This window comes from Zingiber officinale, chromosome 6B (assembly GCF_018446385.1).
Source record: "Zingiber officinale cultivar Zhangliang chromosome 6B, Zo_v1.1, whole genome shotgun sequence".
NCBI lineage: Eukaryota > Viridiplantae > Streptophyta > Magnoliopsida > Zingiberales > Zingiberaceae > Zingiber > Zingiber officinale.
This window is the reverse complement of record NC_055996.1, coordinates 12,765,547-12,791,219: the sequence shown is the minus strand read 5'-3', so window position 1 is coordinate 12,791,219 and position 25,673 is coordinate 12,765,547. Positions and strand designations below refer to the sequence as shown.

At 37.8% G+C, this 25,673-nt stretch overlaps 1 protein-coding gene across 1 annotated transcript; it reads right to left on the bottom strand.

Moving 5' to 3' along the window:
* Positions 1-241: 241 nt before the first annotated feature.
* On the bottom strand, positions 242-24,989 carry LOC121990771 (glutamic acid-rich protein-like). The gene is made up of 2 exons (XM_042544842.1): positions 24,746-24,989; positions 242-642 (listed from the first exon to the last, which is right to left on the bottom strand). The coding sequence occupies exons 1-2, from the start codon at positions 24,987-24,989 to the stop codon at positions 242-244; spliced, it is 645 nt and encodes a 214-aa protein (XP_042400776.1).
* Between the last annotated feature and the right edge of the window lie 684 nt (positions 24,990-25,673).

Below are 25,673 nucleotides of genomic sequence, written 5' to 3'. Positions count from 1 at the left end.
ATTATATTCACATGAACTAATCATGAGCAAGTTAGTTAACATATAACATAATTGTTTTCATAACATAACTCTGTTCATACATAACGACAGAAATTATTACATGACTCAAAAAATTAAATGGGCTAATACTTTTCGTACATAACGACAGTAAACAAAACACTAGTAACATAGATAAGCTAGAACCACTCCTACTAGGATAAATGCTAGTGCAGTGGCCATTTGTATCTCGTTCATCCCGGACTCAATGATGGGTGGCTGAATCTTCTACGCACTCTTCAGGATCCTCCTCTGATTCTTCGAGATCCATCTCTAGATCCTCCTCAGGATCCATCTTAGAATCCTCCTCAAAATCTTCAGGATCCATTTCTAGATTCTCATCAAATTCTTCGAGGTCCATTTCCGGATCGTCCTCAGATTCTGCGGGACTTGGTTCCTCCTCAAAATCTTCAAGATCCATTTTTGGATCCTCATCAAATTCTTCGAGGTCCATTTCTGGATCGTCCTCAAATTCTGCGGGACTTGGATCCTCTTCATATTCTTCAGGACCCCATTCCAATTGAAGTAACTGCCTGCACATCTTTGAATATGAGATGTGCCCTTTAGAATCATCACATAGCTGGAATGTTATCTTCCTAAGATGTTCTGACAGTGAATACACCAGAGCCCATCTTCTTTCTTTGTCCTGTGTCCTGGACTAGATACCCTTCTTGCTCGAGTTTCCAGAACAACCAATTGAGCTGACCAATAAGCCAACCGACTCCGTGATCCGAGTCATATTCCAACTTCTTGATCTCCTCCCAAAGCTCATGTTGTCATTCATAGCGACCAGTCATCGTGTGTATTGTTCGTGGTATCTGGAATTGAAAATAATGATGTCAGTACAAAATCGACAAACCAGTAACCAAACTGATCATATTCAATTCCCACATATAGAACCAATATACATAGAATACATAAGCAAATAAGAAAAAAAATTTCTTTATTTTTTTTGGGAGTCTCATGTGATTAACACATTGGATCTCATGACCAGCTCTCATGTTCAGTCTATTTTCTAGTCAGAACTAATTTAATTGGAAAAGGAATGTTCTATCTATGTTTGTTCTGACCCATTTAAGTCAATCTTAGACTTATTGATCAAACTTAGGTCTGTTTGATCAATCCAATATCCATTGGATTAAATCTGACCCATTATAACAAATTTAATCTTTTTGATCAAATCTGACACAATAGAATTAATCTGGTCATATTCGATCATCCGAACTTATGTAATTAAAATTACCTCAATTAATTTAATAATAAACTGAACTGGTTAAACCAACAAATAATTTGAACCAGATCTTGGTATTATTGAATCAAACTGGTCTGCTTAAATCAACTAAAAATTTAAACTAAATCTGAATTTGATTGGACAAGTTGGTCTTATTCAATTTTCAATTAATTGAACCCTAAATTTAATCAAATAAATATATTTAACTAAATCTCAAAACTGCAAAGCACTGTTCATGCATGGTTTTACAACTCTTCAATATTTTTATTTCATTTTAATCAATTGATTTAATCGATTAAAATACCTTCAATCAAATCGACTAATTTAATCGATTAAGAATTCAATCCTTTAAAATCTCAAACAAAATAGTATTTGATGGATGAACGGTAACTAATACTGTTCATCCTCTTTTAATTGATTACGATTATAATTCTATTTAATCGATTACAATGCTTGAATCGATTACACCAATCGACTATACAGATTCATCGTGCTTCATCAGTTTAATCGATTACATAGACTTTAAATCGATTAAGATCTATTTTAATCGATTAGTTTAATCTATTAAACTTCTTCTTCTCTTCTCTATCACGACCGCGACACTCTCTTCCTCTGTCGCAACGAACACGATTGTCGTGATTGTCGATTGTCAGCCTCTCAACGTGATCGCCGACACTCTCTGGCCACAAAAGTCGATAGCCAGCAACCTCTCGGGGCTCGACTATTGGAGTGTATACTAAAAGCCTAGCTTTTGTATAAACATTTATAAGAATCACATTGGTCAGGTGTCTACATTTATATATACCAAATGTAGATGTTCAATTAATTTATATTATAGATAACATAGTGTGTGGTGTCACACACAGAAGATTGTGTTATCGGTTCTTTATAAATTATAAACAGTAGCTCACGACTAAGATGGAAAGGAACAAACCATTGGAATAGTCGTAGTGTAATTAGGCATTAGTTTATCTTGACTAATAAATTACACTAGTACACTTTAAGTGTATTGAGTAGGACCATTTAAGGAAAGTTCTTTTATACTAATTTAATAAAAGAACTAGACCTTAGTTATTATGGAAGTGTGTGCTCTAAATCCTAATATAATAACAAGCACATATATTTAATATTTATTTCTTTGACTTATCAAAGGGTGAGATTTAGTTCGATAAATCAAAATGCCCGATAAGTTGGAAAATGATGTTACTTATAGTGTGACTTGTTGATTATAGAAGGAAACTGTGTCCTAGTAATCTAGGTTGATAATGTCCTCAAGAGGAACTCATACAGATTGTCATGTTAAACCCTGCAGGTGGACTTAGTCCAACATGACGATAAGGTTGAGTGGCACTACTCTTGGACTTAAATATTAATTAAATGAGTTGTCAGTAACTCACTTAATTAGTGGGCATTCGACATCTTAAACACAGGGAGACTAACACACTCATAATAAGAAGGAGCCAAAAAATGTAATTTGGGATTGGTGCGGTAGTTCAATAATAATTCTTTAGTGGTATGAATTATTATTGATGAAGTTAAGTTGTGTGTTCGGGGCGAACACGGGAAGCTTAATTTCATCGGGAGACCAAAACCAATTCCTCCTCTCGGTTCCTATCGTAGCCTCTTGTATATAGAGACTTATACCCACTACATACCCACCACATACCCACCTTCTTACCCACTTTTGGTGGTCGGCCAAGCTAGCTTGGAACCCAAGCTAGGGCCGGCCAAGACCCAAAGGTTGAGCCAAGTTGGTGGTCGGCCAATGCTTGGAGTCTAAGCATGATGTGGTCGGCCACATCATATTAAAAAGGATTTTATTTATAAATTTTTCTTATGTGGATTCCATGGTTTTAAAAGAGAGTTTAAAATTTAAATCTTTCCTTTTATAGCTTTCTACAAAAGATTAAGAAAAGATTTGAAATCTTTCCTTATTTGTAGATTGAAAGGTAGATTTTAATTTTGAGAAAACTTTCCTTTTTAACCATGTTCATGATTTAAAAGAGAGTTTAAAAATTAAATAATCTCTTTTATAAGTTTTTACAAAAGATTAAGAAAAGATTTGATATCTTTCCTTATTTGTAGATTGAAAGGAGAATTTAATTTTTAGAAATAACTTTCCTTTTTGGAAATTATCCATATGTTTAAAAGAAAGATTTTAATTTATAAAATTTCCTTTTTATAACCCACCGTGAAGGGAAAAATTATTGGAGAAATTTTTTATAAATTTCAGGAAACAAATTAGGAAGTTTTAATTAAAACTCTCCTTGTTTTGGGGAAATAAGTGGCCGGCCATGTATATTGAGAAGAGAAAATTATTTTTAATTAAATAAATTTTCCTTTTCATGGCATAAGAATTAAGGAAGTTTTTATTTAAATTTCCTTATTTGCCAAGACCAAGGATTATAAAAGAGGGGGTAGAGGTGCCTTCATGGCTAACGATTCTATTCTTTTTCTCTCCCTCTTTTCCTTGGTGTGGCCGGCCATAGAAGTTCTCTCTTCTTCCTTTTCTTTCTTCTTCATTGGTCGAACCTCATCATCTCATGGAGCTTGAAGGTGGCCGGATTCTAGCATGGAGAAGAATGAGAGAAAGGAAGCATCCCTTGGAGCTTGGTGGTGGTGGTCGAATCACATCTATTCATGGAATATTTGTGTTGGCCGAATCATGCTTGGAGAAGAAGGTGGCTTAGGTGGATTCTCATCTTGGTAGATCGTTGCCCACACAACGTCCGAGATAAGAAGAGGAATACGGTAGAAGATCAAGAGGTCATTAAAGTTTACAAAGGAAGGTATAATTCATAATTAATTTCCGCATCATACTAGTTGTATTTCTTTTGTATGAATTCTAAATACAAGAGACAATTAAATCTAGTTTTTCGAAATAGTTTTTTCGAGTTTGTGTTTTCTTCTTTTTCAAATTTGTGATTCGATTGTTCTTTTTGGTTAACCTAGAGTTATTTAAGGAAATTAAATATTAGCTTTTCTTAAAAGGCTTTGATTAGGCGGTGGTGGTTGCTCCCATATCCAAGAAGGTCATGTGCCTCGCCATGCAGTCCTGGAAGTCAATTTTGAAAATTAATATTTAATAGAATTAATAACATAGGTAGATTTGAATCAATAGTGTTAAGTTCCGCTTGTGGTTCAAATCTAAACCATTAAGAACAGATATGTTAAATTTGGAATCAATGATGTTAAGTTCCGTCAGCGATTCCTAATTTAACTTCTAAAGAACACAATAGATTATTTAAGGAAAGGTTCGACACTTGCACAAAAAAATTTTGTCAAATTTTTTCATGGTAAATAGCATTGAAGTGATATAAATTTGACCTAGCATAATTTTTACCATTATGCAAGGGAATATGCTCAATAAAAGATACCTTCTTTTTTACCTTGGAGGCTCCCCCTTGAGTTGAGCTTCCTCCTTGAGCCTTGACCGTCTTCTTCCCCTTAGAGCATTGACTTTGGTAATGCCCCTTTTGATTGCAAGAGAAGCATATAATATGCTCCTTACTCTTCTTTGTTCCGGGGACGGTCTCCTTGAGCTTCTCCTTGCCTTTTTGTGCCACTTGGCTATTTTTCTTGGCCAATTTAGGGCACTTGCTCTTGTAGTGCCATTTTTCCCTACACTCAAAGCAAATAATATGATTTTTATTATTTATTGAAATGTTTATACCTTTTTGTATAGGGTTGGCACTTTCTTCTTTGGATCCGGAGGTAGAAGCTTCCTCTTGATCCGATAATGATGCTCCTCCATTTGATTTTGCTTGACTTGTGGAGATGGAAACCTCTTCTTCCTCTTCTTCTCTTGACCCGGATGTAGAAGCTTCTCCTTCTTCTTGATCCGGCGTCACCAAGGATTGCTCCCCCTAAATCCTAGAGGTGGAGGCTTCATCATCTTGTACATGGAACAAGGAGTATGCTCCCTCCTTGTTCCCTTCATTGCATTCCCTCGAAGATGAAGCTTCTTCTTGGACTTCTTCTTCTTCAGAAGTTGAGCATCTCTCAACTTCGGAATCCTCCTCTTGGTCTTGCTCCAATGAGTCGCCCTCTTTGGATTCCTCTTGATTCGGTACAGTGGAGGAGATCTCATGAATTGATGCCAATTTGCTCCAAAGCTCCTTGGCATCCTTGACCTCTCCAATTTTTTCTAAGAATGTGGCTAGACAATAGATTGACCAAAAGCTTGGTTACTTTATCATTGGCCTCACATCTTTGGATTTGCTCTTGGCTCCAATTGCTTTTCTTGAGGACTTTGCCCTTTGAATTTCTTGGAGCCTCGAAGCCTTCCATTAGAGCAAACCATTGCTCTATCTCCACCATTAAGAAGTTTTCGATCCTTGATTTCCAAAGACCGAAACTAGTAGATGTGTATGGTGGAGCCACCCTTGTGTCAAATCCAAGTCCATCTTGGAATTGCATCTTGAAGTTGAGCTTCTTGAATTCTTTGACTTTGATGAATTTGCTCCAACTTCTTCACCCTCTAGCTTTGCTTGTTTTGTTTGCCCCTTCCTGCGATGATTCCGGTGAAGAGCGGCCTTGCTCTGATACCACTTGTTGGGACCGAAAAGTAGCTAGAGGGGGGTGAATAGCTCGTCACGTGCTAGGTGCTCGTCGTTGCTTGTTTCTTCAAGGATATGCAGCGGAAATACAAGAAACAAAAACACACAACGCTAACAAGGATGGTTTACTTGGTATCCACCTCACAAGAGGTGACTAGTCCAAGGATCCACACCTACTCACGCACCCTCCACTACTAAACACTCATTTATGGTAACTACCAAAGGCGGAGAAGCCCTACAATCTCTCAATACAAGAAGAGAGCAAAGGGAATAATAAATACAACAAATCTTATAGGTTTTACAGCTGAAAACCGTAACCCTAGCTTTTCCTTCTTCTTGTGTTCTCGCCTCTTGACTTGGATGTCTCTCCAAGATCCTTCAAGAACTGGCGATCTGAACCTCAAGAGATGCTGTGGAGTCGCTGGTGAAGATCGGGAATAAACAGTAGAAGTTCTACCAAAGAAAACGCACGCCAACGGCCTTTATCTGCGCCAACGGTCGAATCCCGATCGATTAGATTGCTCCCAATCGATCGGGGAGGCTTTGGATCGATCCACGGATCGATCCAGAGTGCCTCTATGCTCTGGAAATTCGCCTGGATCGATCGGCTGATCGATCCAGGGCTTATCGCGACATACAACACCTTCCCAATCGATCCACTGATCAATTGGAACCTCTGGATCGATCGGCTGATCGATCCAAAGGCATTCTGTGCGCTCGCGACTTCCTCCAAATCGATCCACTGATCGATTGGGACGAAGGCTTCTCACAGGGACACCCAATTGATTGATTTGGCTCCATCCAATCAATCGGCTGATCGATTCGGCTTCTGGTTTTTGCCCAAAACCAAGTCCCAAGCCTCCCAAACAAACATCCGGTCAACCTTGACATGTTGGTTCATCATGCCTAGCATCCGGTCACCCTTGACTTGCTAGGACTCCCTCACCAAGTGTCTGATCACTCCCTTTGACCCACTTGGACTTTTCTTCATCTTGCCAAGTATTCGGTTACTACCTTGACCTACTTGGACTTTCACCAGATGTCTGGTCAACCTTGACCCATCTGGATCTCTTCGTGCCTGGCTTCACTCACCAGGACTTCCAATCTTCCTAGCTTCACTCACTAGGACTTCTATTCTGCCTGGCTTCACTCACCAGGTCTTTCACCTAGCTTCAGTCACTAGGATTTTCACCTGGCTTCACTCACCAGGACTTTCAGGATTTTCACCTGGCTTCACTCACCAGGATTTTCTTCTGCCTGGCTTCACTCACCAGGACTTTCACCTAGCTTCACTTACTAGGATTTTCCTCACTGCCTAGATTCACTCACTAGGTCTTTCCTTCTGCCTAACATCCCAGTTAGGACTTCCCAGTCAAGTATCTGGTCATCCTTGACCTACCTGACTCTTCTTCAATCAACCTTGTATTGTCAAACATCGAAACCTAAACCAAGACTCAAGCTTGGTCAACCATGTCAACCTTGACCTGAGGGATGTTGCACCAACAATCTCCCCCTTTTTGATGTTTGAAAATACCAACATTATCACTTACAATAACACATGTAAGTTAGGCTAATCCCATAGCCTAAACCTTCTTCATGTCACTAGGTAATGAATGCATAAGTTAAGTCCTTCATTCTCCCCCTAAGAGGGCAAACTCCCTCTAGGTAATAAAAGCCTAACTTACTCCCTTTCATTCTCCCCCTATTGGCACACATCAAACCATGCCCCATTTTTGGGCACACATCAACAAATTCACTTGTTGAAAACTCTCCCCCTGAAGAGTTGCTCATCGTTGTTCACAACTTCACTAGTTGTGATCAACACGATAATGAAGGTCTCATACCCTTCATTATCCTTAACCCTACATTCTCCCCCAATGTAGGCAAATATCCATCCTTGAGCATTATCCACTTGAAACCACTTGAACAATGAGGATATCCACTCCCCATTAACGTTCAAACGCTCAACCTTGAGCATGTTCTTAACGGAAGGTTATCCACCTTCCAAGGTTCATGAAAAATAATTTTCATGTCTTTAAAGAGTCCCTCCCCCTAAAGACATGGTGGTAACTTCTGTCATTGCACCAACAATGACTTGGAATCCCTAAAACTTTAGGAAACCCAATTTTAGAAGTTTTGAGGTTCAAATATTCAAAATTTGAAACAAACCTCAACCTAAACTTCAACTTAGCCTTCCTTAACCAATCCATCCTTGTTTTCCACATGAAAACACCCTTTTTATGTATACAAATGTATTTTCAGGGGTTTGGAATGGTTACCTAGACTAAAATAGGTTCAAAGATGCTGAAATCAGGCCTTCCCAGCCAAAATCAGCAACTTGGATCGATTGGAGTTGGGTTCCAATCGATTGAACCTTGCTGAATCGATCCACTGATCGATTCAGGAGGGCTGGATCGATCGGTGGATCGATCCAGGAAGCTTCTGTTCGTGAGAAGCTTGCTCTCAATTGATCGCCCGATCGATTGAGACCCTTCAATCGATCGGGTGATCGATTGAGGTCTGATAGTTGTTGAAATTCACTTTCTGTAAATTTCAGAAGCTCCTAGAAAAATCTACAAAATTTCAAAAATTGTAAAAATTTGTGTAGATATTATTTAGGGTATATACTATCAAGGAAAAATAGTTTTCTAAGAAAATACTTCATATTTTCAAAGATTGACACAAATTTGAAACCTTGTAAAATTTTTAGTGTTTTCTTCAAGTTTGTGTCTAACTATTCAATGGTGATTACTCTCAAAAGATAACATTCACCAAGGTTTCCAAAATTATTTTAAAAACACTTTCAAAACCAATATCCCACCATATTCCTTGGGCTTAATGCACATGACTTGTACATTAGCTTTCCCAATGATGGGAAAACACATAACTATGTGTTTTGATGAACTTAAAACTCAAAAGAATGCACTAAATCAACATCTTGAGTTTTGTTCATCATCCTAATATCTCACTTGTATCTAATGTGCACTAAAACACATACAAGTCATCTTATTGGTCTTTGTGAGATGTAAAGTTTGGTTTTGCCCTAATCTAGGGATCATGCATATCTATCTAGACATTTTGTGGATATTGAACATCCACTTAGGATGTTACTTGTTAATACCACTTGTTGATAAATGTCATTTGTCCTTTCTTTTAAGGAATTAAACATAATGCATGATAATGTTATGGCATACATCAAAATGAAATAGCTTTCAAAAGAAAGATTCCTATAATTACATGATGTATGTATGACATGACATGGTATTTTTGTATTTTTCATAATAAGTCATGAATGAAAAATACAAAACTAAATATGGTGTCATGGCATGTAATGGGCAAACATAATATAGCAAGGTTTAGCATAAATAAAATTACCTAGATTACCTATCTAAGTATCCTTAATCTTAGCTAACTTTAAAAATTAAACCTAGATTGCCTAAAAGTGCTTCAAGAAAATGTCAAAACCTATATTGGCATTTCTAATTCTCTTGATTAATTTTTGCCAATTGAAATTAAGCGTATTCCTCAAATATTGGCAAATTTCACTTTTCCACAAGAGTAGCACTTTAAATTAAGGCTTAGCTTGCCTTTAATTTCCTAAGAATTCTTGGTAGTTCTTATGTTTTCTCAAATTTTGCCAATTTAAAATAAAATCAATACTTCTCCAATTTGGCACATTTTACTCTTTCAAAGAGTAAATCATAAATCCATTTCATTTTCAAAGGTTAATAATAACCTTGAAAATGCTCATTGAGTGTCAATTTCTTCAAAGTTGGGTTAACTACCCTTCTTCTTAGAGTTGACACTCGCTAGCCCATCTATAGGGTAGAGAAGATGTTCCTAGGAACCTAAAACCTATTGGTGCTCCTTGGATGCTCTAGGTACTCACTAGGGATAACTTCCCTAGATACCTTCCTAGTGACCTTGTTTGGCTTCTTAGAGGCCTTGGTCACTTTTTCTAGGTCAACCCTAGGGATTGCTTCCCTTGTGACCTTCTTTGTGACTTTCTTTGTGACTTTCTTTGACTTCTTAGAAATCTTAGTCACATTTGTTGCAAAAATACTCTTAGGAATGATCTTCCTAGTATTTTTGACTTGACCACTAGACCTAGGGTTGGTTCCATAGCTATATGGAACCCTATGGTACGAAATTTCATCCTTCTTAGCCTTAGGTTTGTATCCCAAACCTCTATGGCCATTGGATGGCTTTGATACTCCTAGACCTAGATTTTTTCTCTTGGACCCTTGTGTCATATTTGTGATTTTTCTAAGGGTCTTCTCTAAATTATCAAGTCTTGACCTCAAGACTTGATTTTCCTTCCATAATTCTTCAACCTTAGGTTTTTCACTAAAACCTTGATTTTTCTTCTTTTTAGGCAAATACCTAGAATCCCTAGGGTTCTTGCCTAAATTTCTATCTACCTTTCTAAACATAGGTTGAGAGGATTTAGCATGATAAGCTATATATTTTTCCTTAATGCTATCACGCTTCCTATTTTCATGGTAAATAGCATCGAAGTGATATAAATTTGACCTAGCATGTTTTTTACCATTATGCAAGGGAATATGCTCAATAAAAGATACCTTCTTTTTTACCTTGGAGGCTCCCCCTTGAGTTGAGCTTCCTCCTTGAGCCTTGACCGTCTTCTTCCCCTTAGAGCATTGACTTTGGTAATGTCCCTTTTGATTGCAAGAGAAGCATATAATATGCTCCTTGCTCTTCTTTGTTCCGGGGACGGTCTCCTTGAGCTTCTCCTTGCCTTTTTGTGCCACTTGGTCATTTTTCTTGGCCAATTTAGGGCACTTGCTCTTGTAGTGCCCTTTTTCCCTACACTCAAAGCAAATAATATGATCTTTATTATTTATTGAAATGTTTATACCTTTTTGTCTAGGGTTGGCACTTTCTTCTTTGGATCCGGAGGTAGAAGCTTCCTCTTGATCCGATAATGATGCTCCTCCATTTGATTTTGCTTGACTTGTGGAGATGGAAACCTCTTCTTCCTCTTCTTCTCTTGACCTGGATGTAGAAGCTTCTCCTTCTTCTTGATCCGGCGTCACCAAGGATTGCTCCCCCTCAATCCTAGAGGTAGAGGCTTCATCATCTTGTACATGGAACAAGGAGTATGCTCCCTCCGTGTTCCCTTCATTGCATTCCCTCGAAGATAAAGCTTCTTCTTGGACTTCTTCTTCTTCAGAAGTTGAGCATCTCTCAACTTCGGAATCCTCCTCTTGGTCTTGCTCCAATGAGTTGCCCTCTTTGGATTTCTCTTGATTCGGTATAGTGGAGGGGATCTCATGAATTGATGCCAATTTGCTCCAAAGCTCCTTGGAATCCTTGACCTCTCAAATTTTTCCAAGAATGTGGCTAGACAATAGATTGACCAAAAGCTTGGTCACTTTATCATTGGCCTCACATCTTTGGATTTGCTCTTGGCTCAAATTGCTTTTCTTGAGGACTTTGCCCTTTGAATTTCTTGGAGCCTCGAAGTCTTCCATTAGAGCAAACCATTGCTCTATCTCCACCATTAAGAAGTTTTCGATCCTTGATTTCCAAAGATCAAAACTAGTAGATGTGTATGGTGGAGCCACCCTTGTGTCAAATCCAAGTCCATCTTGGAATTGCATCTTGAAGTTGAGCTTCTTGAATTCTTTGACTTTGATGAATTTGCTCCAACTTCTTCACCCTTTAGCTTTGCTTGTTTTGTTTGCCCCTTCCGGCGATGATTCCGGTGAAGAGCGGCCTCGCTCTGATATCACTTGTTGGGACCAAAAAGTAGCTAGAGGGGGGTGAATAGCTCGTCACGTGCTAGGTGCTCGTCGTTGCTTGTTTCTTCAAGGATATGCAGCGGAAATACAAGAAACAAAAACACACAACGCTAACAAGGATGGTTTACTTGGTATCCACCTCACAAGAGGTGACTAGTCCAAGGATCCACACCTACTCACGCACCCTCCACTAATAAACACTTCTTTATGGTAACTACCAAAGGCGGAGAATCCCTACAATCTCTCAATACAAGAAGAGAGCAAAGGGAATAATAAATACAACAAATCTTATAGGTTTTACAACTGAAAACCCTAACCCTAGCTTTTCCTTCTTCTTGTGTTCTCGCCTCTTGACTTGGATGTCTCTCCAAGATCCTTCAAAAACTGACGATCTGAACCTCAAGAGATGCTGTGGAGTCGCTGGTGAAGATCGGGAATAAACAGTAGAAGTTCTACCGAAGAAAACGCACGCCAACGGCCTTTATCTGCGCCAACGGTCGGATCCCGATCGATTGGATTGCTCCCAATCGATCGGGGAGGCTTTGGATCGATCCAGAGTGCCTCTGTGATCTGGAAATTCGCCTGGATCGATCGGCTGATCGATCCAGGGCTTATCGCGACATACAGCACCTTCCCAATTGATCCACTGATCGATTGGAACCTCTGTATCGATCGGCTGATCGATCCAGAGGCATTCTGTGCGCTCGCGACTTCCTCCCAATCGATCCACTGATCGATTGGGACGAAGGCTTCTCGCAGGGACACGCCAATCGATCGATTTGGCTCTATCCAATCGATCGGCTGATCGATTCGGCTTCTGGTTTTTGCCCAAAACTAAGTCCTAAGCCTCCCAAACAAACATCCGGTCAACCTTGACATGTTGGTTCATCATGCCTAGCATCCGGTCACCCTTGACCTGCTAGGACTCCCTCACCAAGTGTCCGGTCACTACCTTTGACCCACTTGGACTTTTCTTCATCTTGCCAAGTATCCGGTCACTACCATGACCTACTTGGACTTTCACCAGATGTCTGGTCAACCTTGACCCATCTGGATCTCTCCGTGCCTGGCTTCACTCACCAGGACTTCCAATCTGCCTAGCTTCACTCACTAGGACTTCTCTTCTGTCTGGCTTCACTCACCAGGTCTTTCACCTAGCTTCACTCACTAGGATTTTCACCTGGCTTCACTCACCAGGACTTTCAGGATTTTCACCTGGCTTCACTCACCAGGATTTTCTTCTGCCTGGCTTCACTCACCAGGACTTTCACCTAGCTTCACTTACTAGGATTTTCCTCACTGCCTAGCTTCACTCACTAGGTCTTTCCTTCTGCCTAACATCCCAGTTAGGACTTCCCAGTCAAGTATCTGGTCATCCTTGACCTACCTGACTCTTATTCAATGAACCTTGTATTGTTAAACATCGAAACCCAAACCAAGACTCAAGCTTGGTCAACCAGGTCAACCATGACCTGAGGGATGTTGCACCAACAGGTTTTACAACTCTTCAATATTTTTATTTCATTTTAATCAATTGATTTAATCGATTAAAATACCTTCAATCAAATCGACTAATTTAATCGATTAAGAATTCAATCCTTTAAAATCTCAAACAAAATAGTATTTGATGATTGAACGGTAACTAATAATGTTCATCCTCTTTTAATTGATTAAGATTATAATTCTATTTAATCGATTACAATGCTTGAATCGATTACACCAATCGACTATACAGATTCATCGTGCTTCGTCAGTTTAATCGATTACATAGACTTTAAATCGATTAAGATCTATTTTAATCGATTAGTTTAATCTATTAAACTTCTTCTTCTCTTCTCTGTCGCGACCGCGACACTCTCTTCCTCTGTCGCAACGAACGTGATTGTCGTGATTGTCGATTGTCAGCCTCTCAACATGATCGCCGACACTCTCTGGCCACAAAAGCCGATAGCCAGCAACCTCTCGGGGCTCGACTGTTGGAGTGTATACTAAAAGCCTAGCTTTTGTATAAATATTTATAAGAATCACATTGGTCAGGTGTCTACATTTATATATACCAAATGTAGATGTTCAATTAATTTATATTATAGATAACATAGTGTGTGATGTCACACACAAAAGATTGTGTTATCGGTTCTTTATAAATTATAAACAGTAGCTCACGACTAAGATGGAAAGGAACAAACCATTGGAATAGTCATAGTGTAATTAGGCATTAGTTTATCTTGACTAATAAATTACACTAGTACACTTTAAGTGTATTGAGTATGACCATTTAAGGAAAGTTCTTTTTATACTGATTTAATAAAAGAACTAGACCTTAGTTATTATGGAAGTGTGTGCTCTAAATCCTAATATAATAACAAGCACATATATTTAATATTTATTTATTTGACTTATCAAAGGGTGAGATTTAGTTCGATAAATCAAAATGCCCGATAAGTTGGGAAATGATGTTACTTATAGTGTGACTTGTTGATTATATAAGGAAACTGTATCCTAGTAATCTAGGTTGATAATATCCCCAAGAGGAGCTCATAAAGATTGTCATGTTAAACCCTGCAGGTGGACTTAGTCCAACATGACGATAAGGTTGAGTGACACTACTCTTGGACTTAAATATTAATTAAATGAGTTGTCAGTAACTCACTTAATTAGTAGGCATTCGACATCTTAAACACAGGGAGACTAACACACTCATAATAAGAAGGAGCCCAAAAATGTAATTTGGGATTGGTGCGGTAGTTCAATAATAATTCTTTAGTGGTATGAATTATTATTGATGAAGTTAAGTTGTGTGTTCGGGGCGAACATGGGAAGCTTAATTTCATCGGGAGACCAAAACTAATTCCTCCTCTCGGTCCCTATCATAGCCTCTTGTATATAGAGATTTATATCCACCACATACCCACCTTCTTACCCACTTTTGGTGGCCGGCCAAGCTAGCTTGGAACCCAAGCTAGGGCCGGCCAAGACCCAAAGGTTGAGCCAAGTTGGTGGTCGGCCAATGCTTGGAGTCTAAGCATGATGTGGCCGGCCACATCATATTAAAAAGGATTTTATTTATAAATTTTTATTATGTGGATTCCATGGTTTTAAAAAAGAGTTTAAAATTTAAATCTTTCCTTTTATAGCTTTCTACAAAAGATTAAGAAAAGATTTGAAATCTTTCCTTATTTGTAGATTGAAAGGTAGATTTTAATTTTGAGAAAACTTTCCTTTTTAACCATGTTCATGATTTAAAAGAGAGTTTAAAAATTAAATAATCTCTTTTATAAGTTTCTACAAAAGATTAAGAAAAGATTTGATATCTTTCCTTATTTGTAGATTGAAAGGAGATTTTAATTTTTAGAGATAACTTTCCTTTTTGGAAATTATCCACATGTTTAAAAGAAAGATTTTAATTTATAAAATTTCCTTTTTATAACCCACCATGAAGGGAAAAATTATTGGAGAAATTTTTTATAAATTTCTGGAAACAAATTAGGAAGTTTTAATTTTTGTTTTAATTAAAACTCTCCTTGTTTTGGGGAAATAAGTGGCCGACCATGTATATTGAGAAGAGAAAATTATTTTTAATTAAATAAATTTTCCTTTTCATGGTATAAGAATTAAGGAAGTTTTTATTTAAATTTCCTTATTTGCCAAGACCAAAGATTATAAAAGAGGGGGTAGAGGTGCTTTCATGGCTAACGATTCTATTCTTTTTCTCTCCCTCTTTTCCTTGGTGTGGCTGGCCATAGAAGTTCTCTCTTCTTCCTTTTCTTTCTTCTTCATTGGCCGAACCTCATCATCTCATGGAGCTTGAAGGTGGCCGGATTCTAGCATGGAGAAGAAGGAGAGAAAGGAAGCATCCCTTGGAGCTTGGTGGTGGTGGTCGAATCACATCTATTCATGGAATATTTGTGTTGGCCGAATCATGCTTGGAGAAGAAGATGACTTAGGTGGATTCTCATCTCGGTAGATCGTTGCCCACACAACTTCCGAGATAAGAAGAGGAATACGGTAGAAGATCAAGAGGTCATTAAAGTTTACAAAGGAAGGTATAATTCATAATTAATTTCCGCATCATACTAGTTGTATTTCTTTTGTATGAATTCTAAATACAAGAGGCAATTAGATCTAGTTTTTCGAAATAGTTTTTCGAGTTTGTGTTTTCTTCTTTTTCTAATTTGTGATTCGATTGTTCTTTTTGGTTAACCTAGAGTTATTTAAGGAAATAAATATTAGATTTCTTTAAAAGGCTTTGCCTAGGCGGTGGTGGTTGCTCCCATATTCAAGAAGGTCATGTGCCTCGCCATGCAGTCCTGGAAGCCAATTTTGGAAATTAATATTTATGGAATTAATAACTTAGGTAGATTTGAATCAATAGTGTTAAGTTCCGCTTGCGATTCAAATCTAAACCATTAAGAATAGATAAGTTAAATTTGGAATCAATGATGTTAAGTTCCGTCTGCGATTCCTAATTTAACTTCTAAAGAACACAATAAGTTATTTAAGGAAATGTTCGACACTTGTACAAAAAAATTTTGTACAGTTGAACCGGTACATTTTCCTAGGACTAACCAACAATTGGTATCAGAGCTAGGGTTTGCCTCTGTGCGTTTAGAATTCAAATAGGTTATGCACATGTCATACATAATTTAGGCAGGATAATAGTAGGATGTGCTAACTCTTTGGTTGCAGGCTCCAACTATTATGGCTTATTGATGTTGTGTGTGATTGGACCCTTGGACATGTCAAGGGCAATATTTTGTGTGTGCATGATTGTATGTAACTAATACAGCAGGAGCTGTATTAGCCCTAGGATTTTAGAATTTTATTTTTGATCTAGATTACATGTACATTCCCTCGTGGAATATAGGATCGATATATGTAAAAATTCTATTTTTGTCGCAGATCGGATTCTTGCGAGGCGTGGTACTTTTGGAGCACCAGAGGCGCAGCGGAATAAGGAGCAAGATGGATGCGACGACTCGACCCGATGGCGGTGGCTAAAGATGGCAGCAACTAGGGTTGGAGCACACGGAGGACAGTGATGGGAAAAGGCCATAATAGTTGGAAAATAATTTCCAAATTTATTGCTTTTTTATTTACTGTATATGTGTGCATGTGTGTGATAGCTAGGTTAAAATTTCTTACATAAATAACTAAGTGGGAGAGGGATTAGTATATGAATCTCATGGTCTCCATTTGTAACGCCCAAAAATTCTCAAAATTATTTTAGAAATATTCTATGATTTTTTTCTGGAATTTTAGGATATTTTTATAGAATTTTTAGAGCAGCGAAGGTAGCAAAAACAAATAGAACCGTAAAATAGCCTACGCGGGAATTGAACCCGAGACCTATTGGGTTCTATGACTTATGGTGAATCCTAGTAACCAGGTGAACCCAGCAGGGCCGTGCTGAAAGAAAAGGAAAACAATTAAATTTATATTCAAGTTGGGCCGAAATTACCACTTAATATAAATAAGAAATTATTAAGTGAGAGTTTTATTTTAATCGTGATTCTCTTCTCCTCAACCCTCACCGCCGCCCACTCCTCCTTCCCCTCCCTCTCTCGGCGCACCAAGCCAAGGGTTCTAGGAGCACCTCCCGGCAACATCAAGGGCACGAGGACGCTCCCCTCCGCGAGAAGATCGTTGAAGAGATCTCTCCTCCGTGAAACCTAGCGATTAGAATCGTAAGAAATTACGAACAGGAGGTAAGAAACCCCTCACCTGCGGTATAAGTAGCTATTCGTGTGATTTTTTTTATGCATTAGTTTAGTCATATGCAAATTTCAGCACATAAGGTGTGCACTAGCGTACACCAAGTGCTCGATAGAATGTTTAGCGCAGTCAAATGCAAATTAGGCATTTTATTAGCTTGGATAAATGCACTAGAAGCATTTACATAGCCTATTTAGTCTTGCTCCAGCTTTTTACAAGACCAGATGTCCAATGGGTGGGCTCCCACAGTCGCTTCTAGGTTCAGATAACCTAGTTCTGGGTTTAGACAACCTAGTAGAAGCAAGACAAGAATTTATTAGCTTATGTTGAGTATTTTACTTTTCAGTGGCACTGTACTGGATTAGATATCCATTGGGTTGGGCTCCCACAGTCGTCCCTAGGTTCAGATAACCTAGTAACCCTACTAAATTCGGGACTTGCAAACCCGGGTCTAGTTAGGGATGCGCGCACAGCACGTACAGTTGTCGGGCCCATTAGCAGCATGATTATGTATTTTCATCTACTATATGTATAGTTTTTTTTGTAACTCTCACAAATCAGTTGCGTATACAGTTTAATTCAGCACTAGCTTAGTTAGTTTAGCTTAGTTCATGTTTCAGCTCAGCTCTTTCACATGAATATGTATGATAGCTCTATGTTCAGTTTCTGTTACACATGCTTTAGATAATAGTATGCCATGACTAGCTTTGATTTCTATGTATGATAGCATGCCAGGTTTCAGTCTAACCAGTGCTTTTTTTTTTCAAATAGCATGTTTTAAAAGCATATTGCATCGAATGCATGTTTTTGTGAGGTAGATGGTTTCTTACTAAGCGAAAGCTTACAGATACTTTTTCCTTATACTGCAGATAAAGGTAAAGGAAAGATGGACTAGCGGAGGCTGGAGGGCAATGCAATGAAGATGTGTGTGGATGGAACTTGGAATAAAGATCTTAGGGAATTCAGCAAACTTTGTGTTAAACATTAGAACCTTTTAGCATTTCATTATTTTGCACCTTGGTATGTTAAATGTTATGGATTAGTAAATCATGCACCCTATCATGCTTAGAATCTTAGTTGTGTGAGATTAGAATGTTTTCCAATTGTTTTAGAACTCATATATGAAATCCTGGCACGAAACAGTGCTGAAATCAGAGTGTTGGTGCGAAATCAGAAACCCCAATCGATCAGCCGATCGATTGGAGGCTTCTCAATCGATCAGCCGATCGATCGGGAAGCTCGTACCGCGAACAGTAGGCGTCTGGATCGATCAGCCGATCGATCCAGCAAATTCTGTCGCGAACAGAAGGCTCTGGGATCGATCACTGGATCGATTGGTTAGCCTGGATCGATCAGCCGATCGATCCAGAATATTGCCCGAGCACAGTAGCGTGCTGGATCGATCACTGGATCGATCCAACCCAAGTCCCGGATATAGTAGCCGGCTGAGTCGAACACTGGATCGATTCGACTGTTCCAATCGATCTGTGGATCGATTGGAAGGCCCGAAAGGTGCTAGGAAGCCTCTAGTTCAGTTCCTTGCCCATGGGGGATGTAATATATGTCATGAATAGTTTAGATTACACCCCTTAGCACAGGTAGAACCAAGAAATGATGATAGTTTAGCAAAATTTTAATTAGTACAGCTTCCGCACTTAGATTTAATGATGGTCATGGAATAGTTAGCACAGATTAATGTAACGATCGGCCTCACAGCCTAGTCAGTAGAAGGCGGGTCGTTACACCATTACTGGTTTGTAAGTGATGCAACAAGCTTGCGCGTTGGCTCTGAGTGTCTTCCTCCATATCGGATGAGTTTGTTTGCGGATCACTAGATCAAACTTCCATTTAGGATGACTATAGGAAATTAATTAAGAGCGTGTGGTCTTCCCCATCGGAAGGGGCACAATTTTATTAATGGACTTAGTGTCAAGTAATGGTATACACTTAGGCATGTCTAATAGTATCCTCTCCATCGGAGTCACTGCTATTATTTGTGTGACCAAAGGAAAACCAACTATTAATTTGTCAAAAAGATAAGTTGACAAGATAATAAAATTAAAACCCCCTCTTACAAATGTCGAGTTTTTGTATATGTCCACACTATCGTGACATACAAAATTCACGGTGTTTGAGGTAATTTTATTTATCATAAAGATTTATTGACAAGATAATTAATGGGTAAAACCCTCCTCTTACAAATGTTCAATTTTGTATACGCCCACACTATCGTGGCATGCAAAATTCTCGGTGTTTGAGGTGTTGGTGAATTTAAATAATATTGTTTGAGGAATCAATGTTATTTTAAATTCAAAGTTTTGACCAAAATATTTGATCAAAGATAGACCAACTATTAATTTTATTTGTCATGAAGTTAGAATGACGAGATAATAAAATTAATAGACAAAATCTCTTTTTGTATACGTCCACTCTATCGTGGCATACAAAATTCACGGGGATTTTAAAGTGTTGGTCTTGACTAAATATTTTTTGTGATTCTTAGGATTTCAAATGTTAGTCAATCCCCTAGTTGTTATACTATAGAATAGACTTAGTAGTCCCAATTGTAATGATTGGAAAACTTGGACATTAAGGTAGACTGTCCTCACAGAACTGAGAATAATAACGGTGTATTTTATTAGTTGTTGAAACATATTTAGTGGTGTTATCTATCAGTACCTGGTGTGTAGATACAGGAACCACTGATTATGTCTGCAATTCATTGCAGGAGTTCTAGAAAATCCGACAACTATATAAATCACCGTTCACATGGGCACTACTGTAAAAATAGCAGCTGTTGCAGTGGGAGATGTTTATCCTTTGATAGGAATAAATTATGGATTTTCAGAAATTGTCTTTACATACTAAGTTTAGAAAGAATCTGATTTCGGTTTCTAAACTATTAAAGAATAGATATTCTGTCTATTTTGATAACAAACTTGTTATCAAGAAAATTAGGGAAGTTATCTGTTCTGGTACGTTGGTTGACAATTTATAATCCAATAACTCCCACGATACAATAAATGGAAATTAATAACACATTTTCTAACTTTAAGAGAAAGTAACCTTCGGAAATGAACCAATCATATTTTTGGCATCCAAGGCTAGGTTATATTAACTTGAGTAGGATTCAAAGGATAATAACCAATGAACTCTTGGGTTCATTGGTAGTGGAAATCTTTCCAACCTGCAAGTCTTACTTGGAAGGAAAAATAACCAAGAAGCTTTTAAAGGGGTATAGAGCCAAAGATATGTTGGAATTAGCTCATTCTGATTTGTGTAGACCTTTGACTATCCAGGCAAGAGGTTGTTTCGAATATTCCATCTCTTTTATAGACGACTATTCGAGATAAGGATACATTTACTTGACTCGCCACAAGTCTAAGTGCCTTGATTAGTTCAAAGAATACTAGGCTGATGTGGAGTAACGTCAAAGAAAAAATATTAAGATACTATGGTGAAATCGTAGTAACAAGTATCTCTTAGGAGAGTTTAGGAGTCACTTATCAGAAGTCGGGATTCAATCCCAACTAACTGCACCTGGTACACCCCAACAGAATGGTGTAGTAGAAAGAAGGTATAAGGCTCTTATAGAATAATTAGATTGATGATGAGTTATTCAGAAAATTACCAAATTCGTTCTAAGGATATACACTGGAAACGAAATTGAACATAGTACCTTCTAAGTCAGAACTCTCTACTCCCATAAGATTACAGATTGGGTGTATGCCTAGTCTGAAGCATATTCGGATTTGGGTGGTCTAGCACATGAGAGACACTGATAAGTTGGACATGAGTTCACTTGTTTGTGAGTTATCCTAGAAAAACAAAAAGAGGTTTATAGTCCTTAAAATCGGAAGGTCATTGTCGGCACCAATGCCCGATTTTAGAAAAGGACTATACTATGAACCACAAGACCATGAGTAAAAATTATTCTTAAGGAAATTAAAGGACACGTCTAATCTAGTACCAACTGTACAAGATGAAATATCACAAGAAACTACAACACGTATCACAAATGATACACAATTGCAGAAAGTGCCTCATCATAGTGGGAAGGTTGTTAGGCAACCTAAAATATTCATGCTTTGGGAAAGTCTTTGGACCTGATCCCTGGTGGACGTGAACCTAATCCCCGGACATATGACGAAGCACTCCAAGATAAAGATGAAGTATTTTGTAAAGAGCAATAAATACAGAATTAGAATATATGTATTCTAATAGATTCTGGGAGCTTATAGAATCACCAAATGGTGTAAAAGTCATTGGGTGAAAATAAATCTACAATAGAAAAAAGGGATAGATGGGAAAGTGGAAACTTTCAAAGCAAGGCTTGTTGAAGAAGGGAAACCTTTTAACGGTAGTCATGCTTAAGTCTATCCGGATTCTTTTGCTGCTCATATAGACTAGGAGATTAGGCAAATGGATGTCAAGACAGCTTTCCTTTATGGAAGTATTGAAGAATGCATCCATATAAAGCAACCAGAGAGGATCATTGCAAAGGGAAAAGAGTATCGAGTGTGTAAGCTCAATCGGTCTATGAACTAAAGTTAAGCTTCAAGGTCTTGGAACATCCGGTTGTAATCCAGTCTTATGGATTTAGTGTTCAGATAAATCTTGTGTATACAAGAAGTGTGATGAAAGCGTGGTGGTATTTCTTGTACTATACATAGATGATATTTTTGGTAGTTGGAAACAATATCAAAGTGTTGTCGGAAGTAAGGGTATGGTTGTCCAAACAATTCAATATGAAGGACTTGGGAGAGTGCGCACATATTCTCGGGATCAAAAGGATCACAAGAAAAGAATGTTGTGCTTATCCCGAGCTTCATACTATCCTAGCTCGTCTAAGCATGCAAGACTCCATAAAAGGTTTTTCTACCTTTTGGACATGGAGAAACTTTATCTAAAGAGATGTCTCCAAAGACATCAAAGCAGATAAAGGACTTGGAAGCAAGTTCCTTATGCTTCGGCTGTTGGAAAGCCTAATGTATGCTATGCACGAGATTAGATATCTATTTTGCCCAGTGCATAGTTAGCAGATATTGAAGTAACTCAGGACCGGGACACTAGGTTGCCGTAAAGTATATGCTAATTTACAAGGCAAATAATTTGATCCCTGTGGGTTACACAGATTTTGACTTCCAATCAGATAAGGGATGATAGTAAGTCAACCTCGGGGTTTTTGCGTAGGAGGTAAAGCCATAACTTTGGAGAAGTGTTAAGCATAGGTGCTTTTCAGACTCCACTATGGAAGTTGAGTATGTGGCAGCCTCAGAGGCAGTCATAGAAGCTGAATGACTCAGTAACCTCAAGATGGACTTAGATATGATTTCTGGTTTGTCCAAAAATTATTACAATTTATTGTAATAATATTGGTGCAGTAACAAACTCGAAGAAATCATGAGTCCATAAGGCAAGTAAACACAATAGAGCGCAAGTACCACCCAATACGAGAAATCGTATAAACTAGGAGAAGTTGTTGCCGCCTAGATTGCATCAGGTGATGACCTATAGATCCTTTCACTAAGGTCCTTAAGGCAAGAGCTTTTGATGAGCATGTTAAAGGGTTGGGAATCAGATGTATGGTAGCATTTATGGCAGCATAGTCTTTTAATATAAGTGGGAGATTGTTGGAGTGTATACTAAAAGTCTAGCTTTTGTATAAACATTTATAAGAATCACATTGGTCAGGTGTCTACATTTATATATACCAAATGTAGATGTTCAATTAATTTATATTGTAAATAACATAGTGTGTGGTGTCACACACAGAAGATTGTGTTATCGATTTTTTATAAATTATAAACAGTAGCTCACGACTAAGATGGAAAGGAACAAACCATTGGAATAGTCGTAGTGTAATTAGCCATTAGTTTATCTTAACTAATAAATTACACTAGTACACTTTAAGTGTATTGAGTAGGATCATTTAAGGAAAGTTCTTTTTACACTGATTTAATAAAATAACTAGACCTTAGTTATTATGGAAGTGTGTGCTCTTAATCCTAATATAATAACAAGCACATATATTTAATATTTATTTCTTTGACTTATCAAAGGGTGAGATTTAGTTCGATAAATCAAAATGCCCGATAAGTTGGAAAATGATGTTACTTATAGTGTGACTTGTTGATTATAGAAGGAAACTGTGTCCTAGTAATCTAGGTTGATAATGTCCCCAAGAGGAGCTCATAAAGATTGTCATGTTAAACCCTGCAGGTGGACTTAGTCCAACATGACGATAAGGTTGAGTGGCACTACTCTTGGACTTAAATATTAATTAAATGAGTTGTCAGTAACTCACTTAATTAGTGGGCATTCGACATCTTAAACACAGGGAGACTAACACACTCATAATAAGAAGGAACCTAAAAATGTAATTTGGGATTGGTGCGGTAGTTCAATAATAATTCTTTAGTGGTATGAATTATTATTGATGAAGTTAAGTTGTGTATTCGGGGCGAACACGGGAAGCTTAATTTCATCGGGAGACCAAATCCAATTTCTCCTCTCGGTCCCTATCGTAGCCTCTTGTATATAGAGATTTATACCCACCACATACCCACCTTCTTACCCACTTTTGGTGGCCGACCAAGCTAGCTTGGAACCCAAGCTAGGGCCGGCCAAGACCCAAAGGTTGAGCCAAGTTGGTGGCCGGCCAATGCTTGGAGTCTAAGCATGATGTGGTCGGCCACATCATATTAAAAAGGATTTTATTTATAAATTTTTCTTATGTGGATTCCATGATTTAAAAGAGAGTTTAAAATTTAAACTTTCCTTTTATAGCTTTCTACAAAAGATTAAGAAAAGATTTGAAATCTTTCCTTATTTGTAGATTTAAAGGTAGATTTTAATTTTGAGAAAACTTTCCTTTTTAACCATGTTCATGATTTAAAAGAAAGTTTAAAAATTATATATATTCTCTTTTATAAGTTTCTACAAAATATTAAGAAAAGATTTGATATCTTTCCTTATTTGTAGATTGAAAGGAGATTTTAATTTTTAGAGATAACTTTCCTTTTTGAAAATCATCCACATGTTTAAAAGAAAGATTTTAATTTATAAAATTTCTTTTTTATAATACACGAAGGGAAAAATTATTGGAGAAATTTTTATAAATTTCTGGAAGCAAATAAGGAAGTTTTAATTTGTGTTTAAAATTTTATTTGCTTGGAGATTGTAATATGGCCAGCCATTGTAATTGGAAAAGGAAATTTAATTTTAATTAATGGGTGGATCAGCCTTAGATGTATCCATCATATTCATTTCTGGATCTTCTACGCACTCTTCAGGATCCTCCTCTGATTCTTCGAGATCCATCTCTAGATCCTCCTCAGGATCCATCTTAGGATCCTCCTCAAAATCTTCAGGATCCATTTCTAGATTCTCATCAAATTCTTCGAGGTCCATTTTCGGATCGTCCTCAAATTCTGCGGGACTTGGTTCCTCCTCAAAATCTTCAGGATCCATTTCTAGATTCTCATCTAATTCTTCGAGGTCCATTTCCGGATCGTCCTCAAATTCTGCGGGACTTGGTTCCTCCTCAAAATCTTCAAGATCCATTTCTGGATCCTCATCAAATTCTTCGAGGTCCATTTCTGGATCGTCCTCAAATTCTGCGGGACTTGGATCCTCTTCATATTCTTCAGGACCCCATTCCAATTGAAGTAACTGCCTGCACATCTTTGAATATGAGATATGCCCTTTAGAATCATCACATAGTTGGAATGTTATCCACCTAAGATGTTCTGACAGTGAATACACCAGAGCTCATCTTCTTTCTTTGTCCTGGACTGGATACCCTTCTCGCTCAAGTTTCCAGAACAACCAATTGAGCCGACCAATAAGCCAATCGACTCCGTGATCCGAGTCATATTCCAACTTCTTGATCTCCTCCCAAAGCTCATGTTGTCATTCATAGCGACCAGTCATCGTGTGTATTGTTCGTGGTATCTGGAATTGAAAATAATGATGTCAGTACAAAATCGACAAACCAGTAACCAAACTGATCATATTCAATTCCCACATATAGAACCAATATACATAGAATACATAAGCAAATAAGAAAAAAAAATTCTTTATTTTTTTTTGGAGTCTCGTGTGATTGACACATTGGATCTCATGACCAGCTCTCATGTTCAGTCTATTTTCTAGTCAGAACTAATTTAATTGGAAAAGGAATGTTCTATCTATGTTTGTTTTGACCAATTTAAGTCAATCTTAGACTTATTGATCAAACTTAGGTCTGTTTGATCAATCCAATATCCATTGGATTAAATCTGACCCATTATAACAAATTTAATCTTTTTGATCAAATCTGACACAATAGAATTAATCTGGTCATATTCGATCATCCGAACTTTTGTA

Coding starts and splice junctions, on each gene's coding strand:
- LOC121990771 (XM_042544842.1), bottom strand. CDS start 24,989: ATGTGCAGGCAGTTACTTCAATTGGAATGGGGTCCTGAAGAATATGAA. Junction 643..24,745: donor AGATTTTGAGGAGGAACCAA/GTCCCGCAGAAT, acceptor ATTCACTGTCAG/AACATCTTAGGAAGATAACA.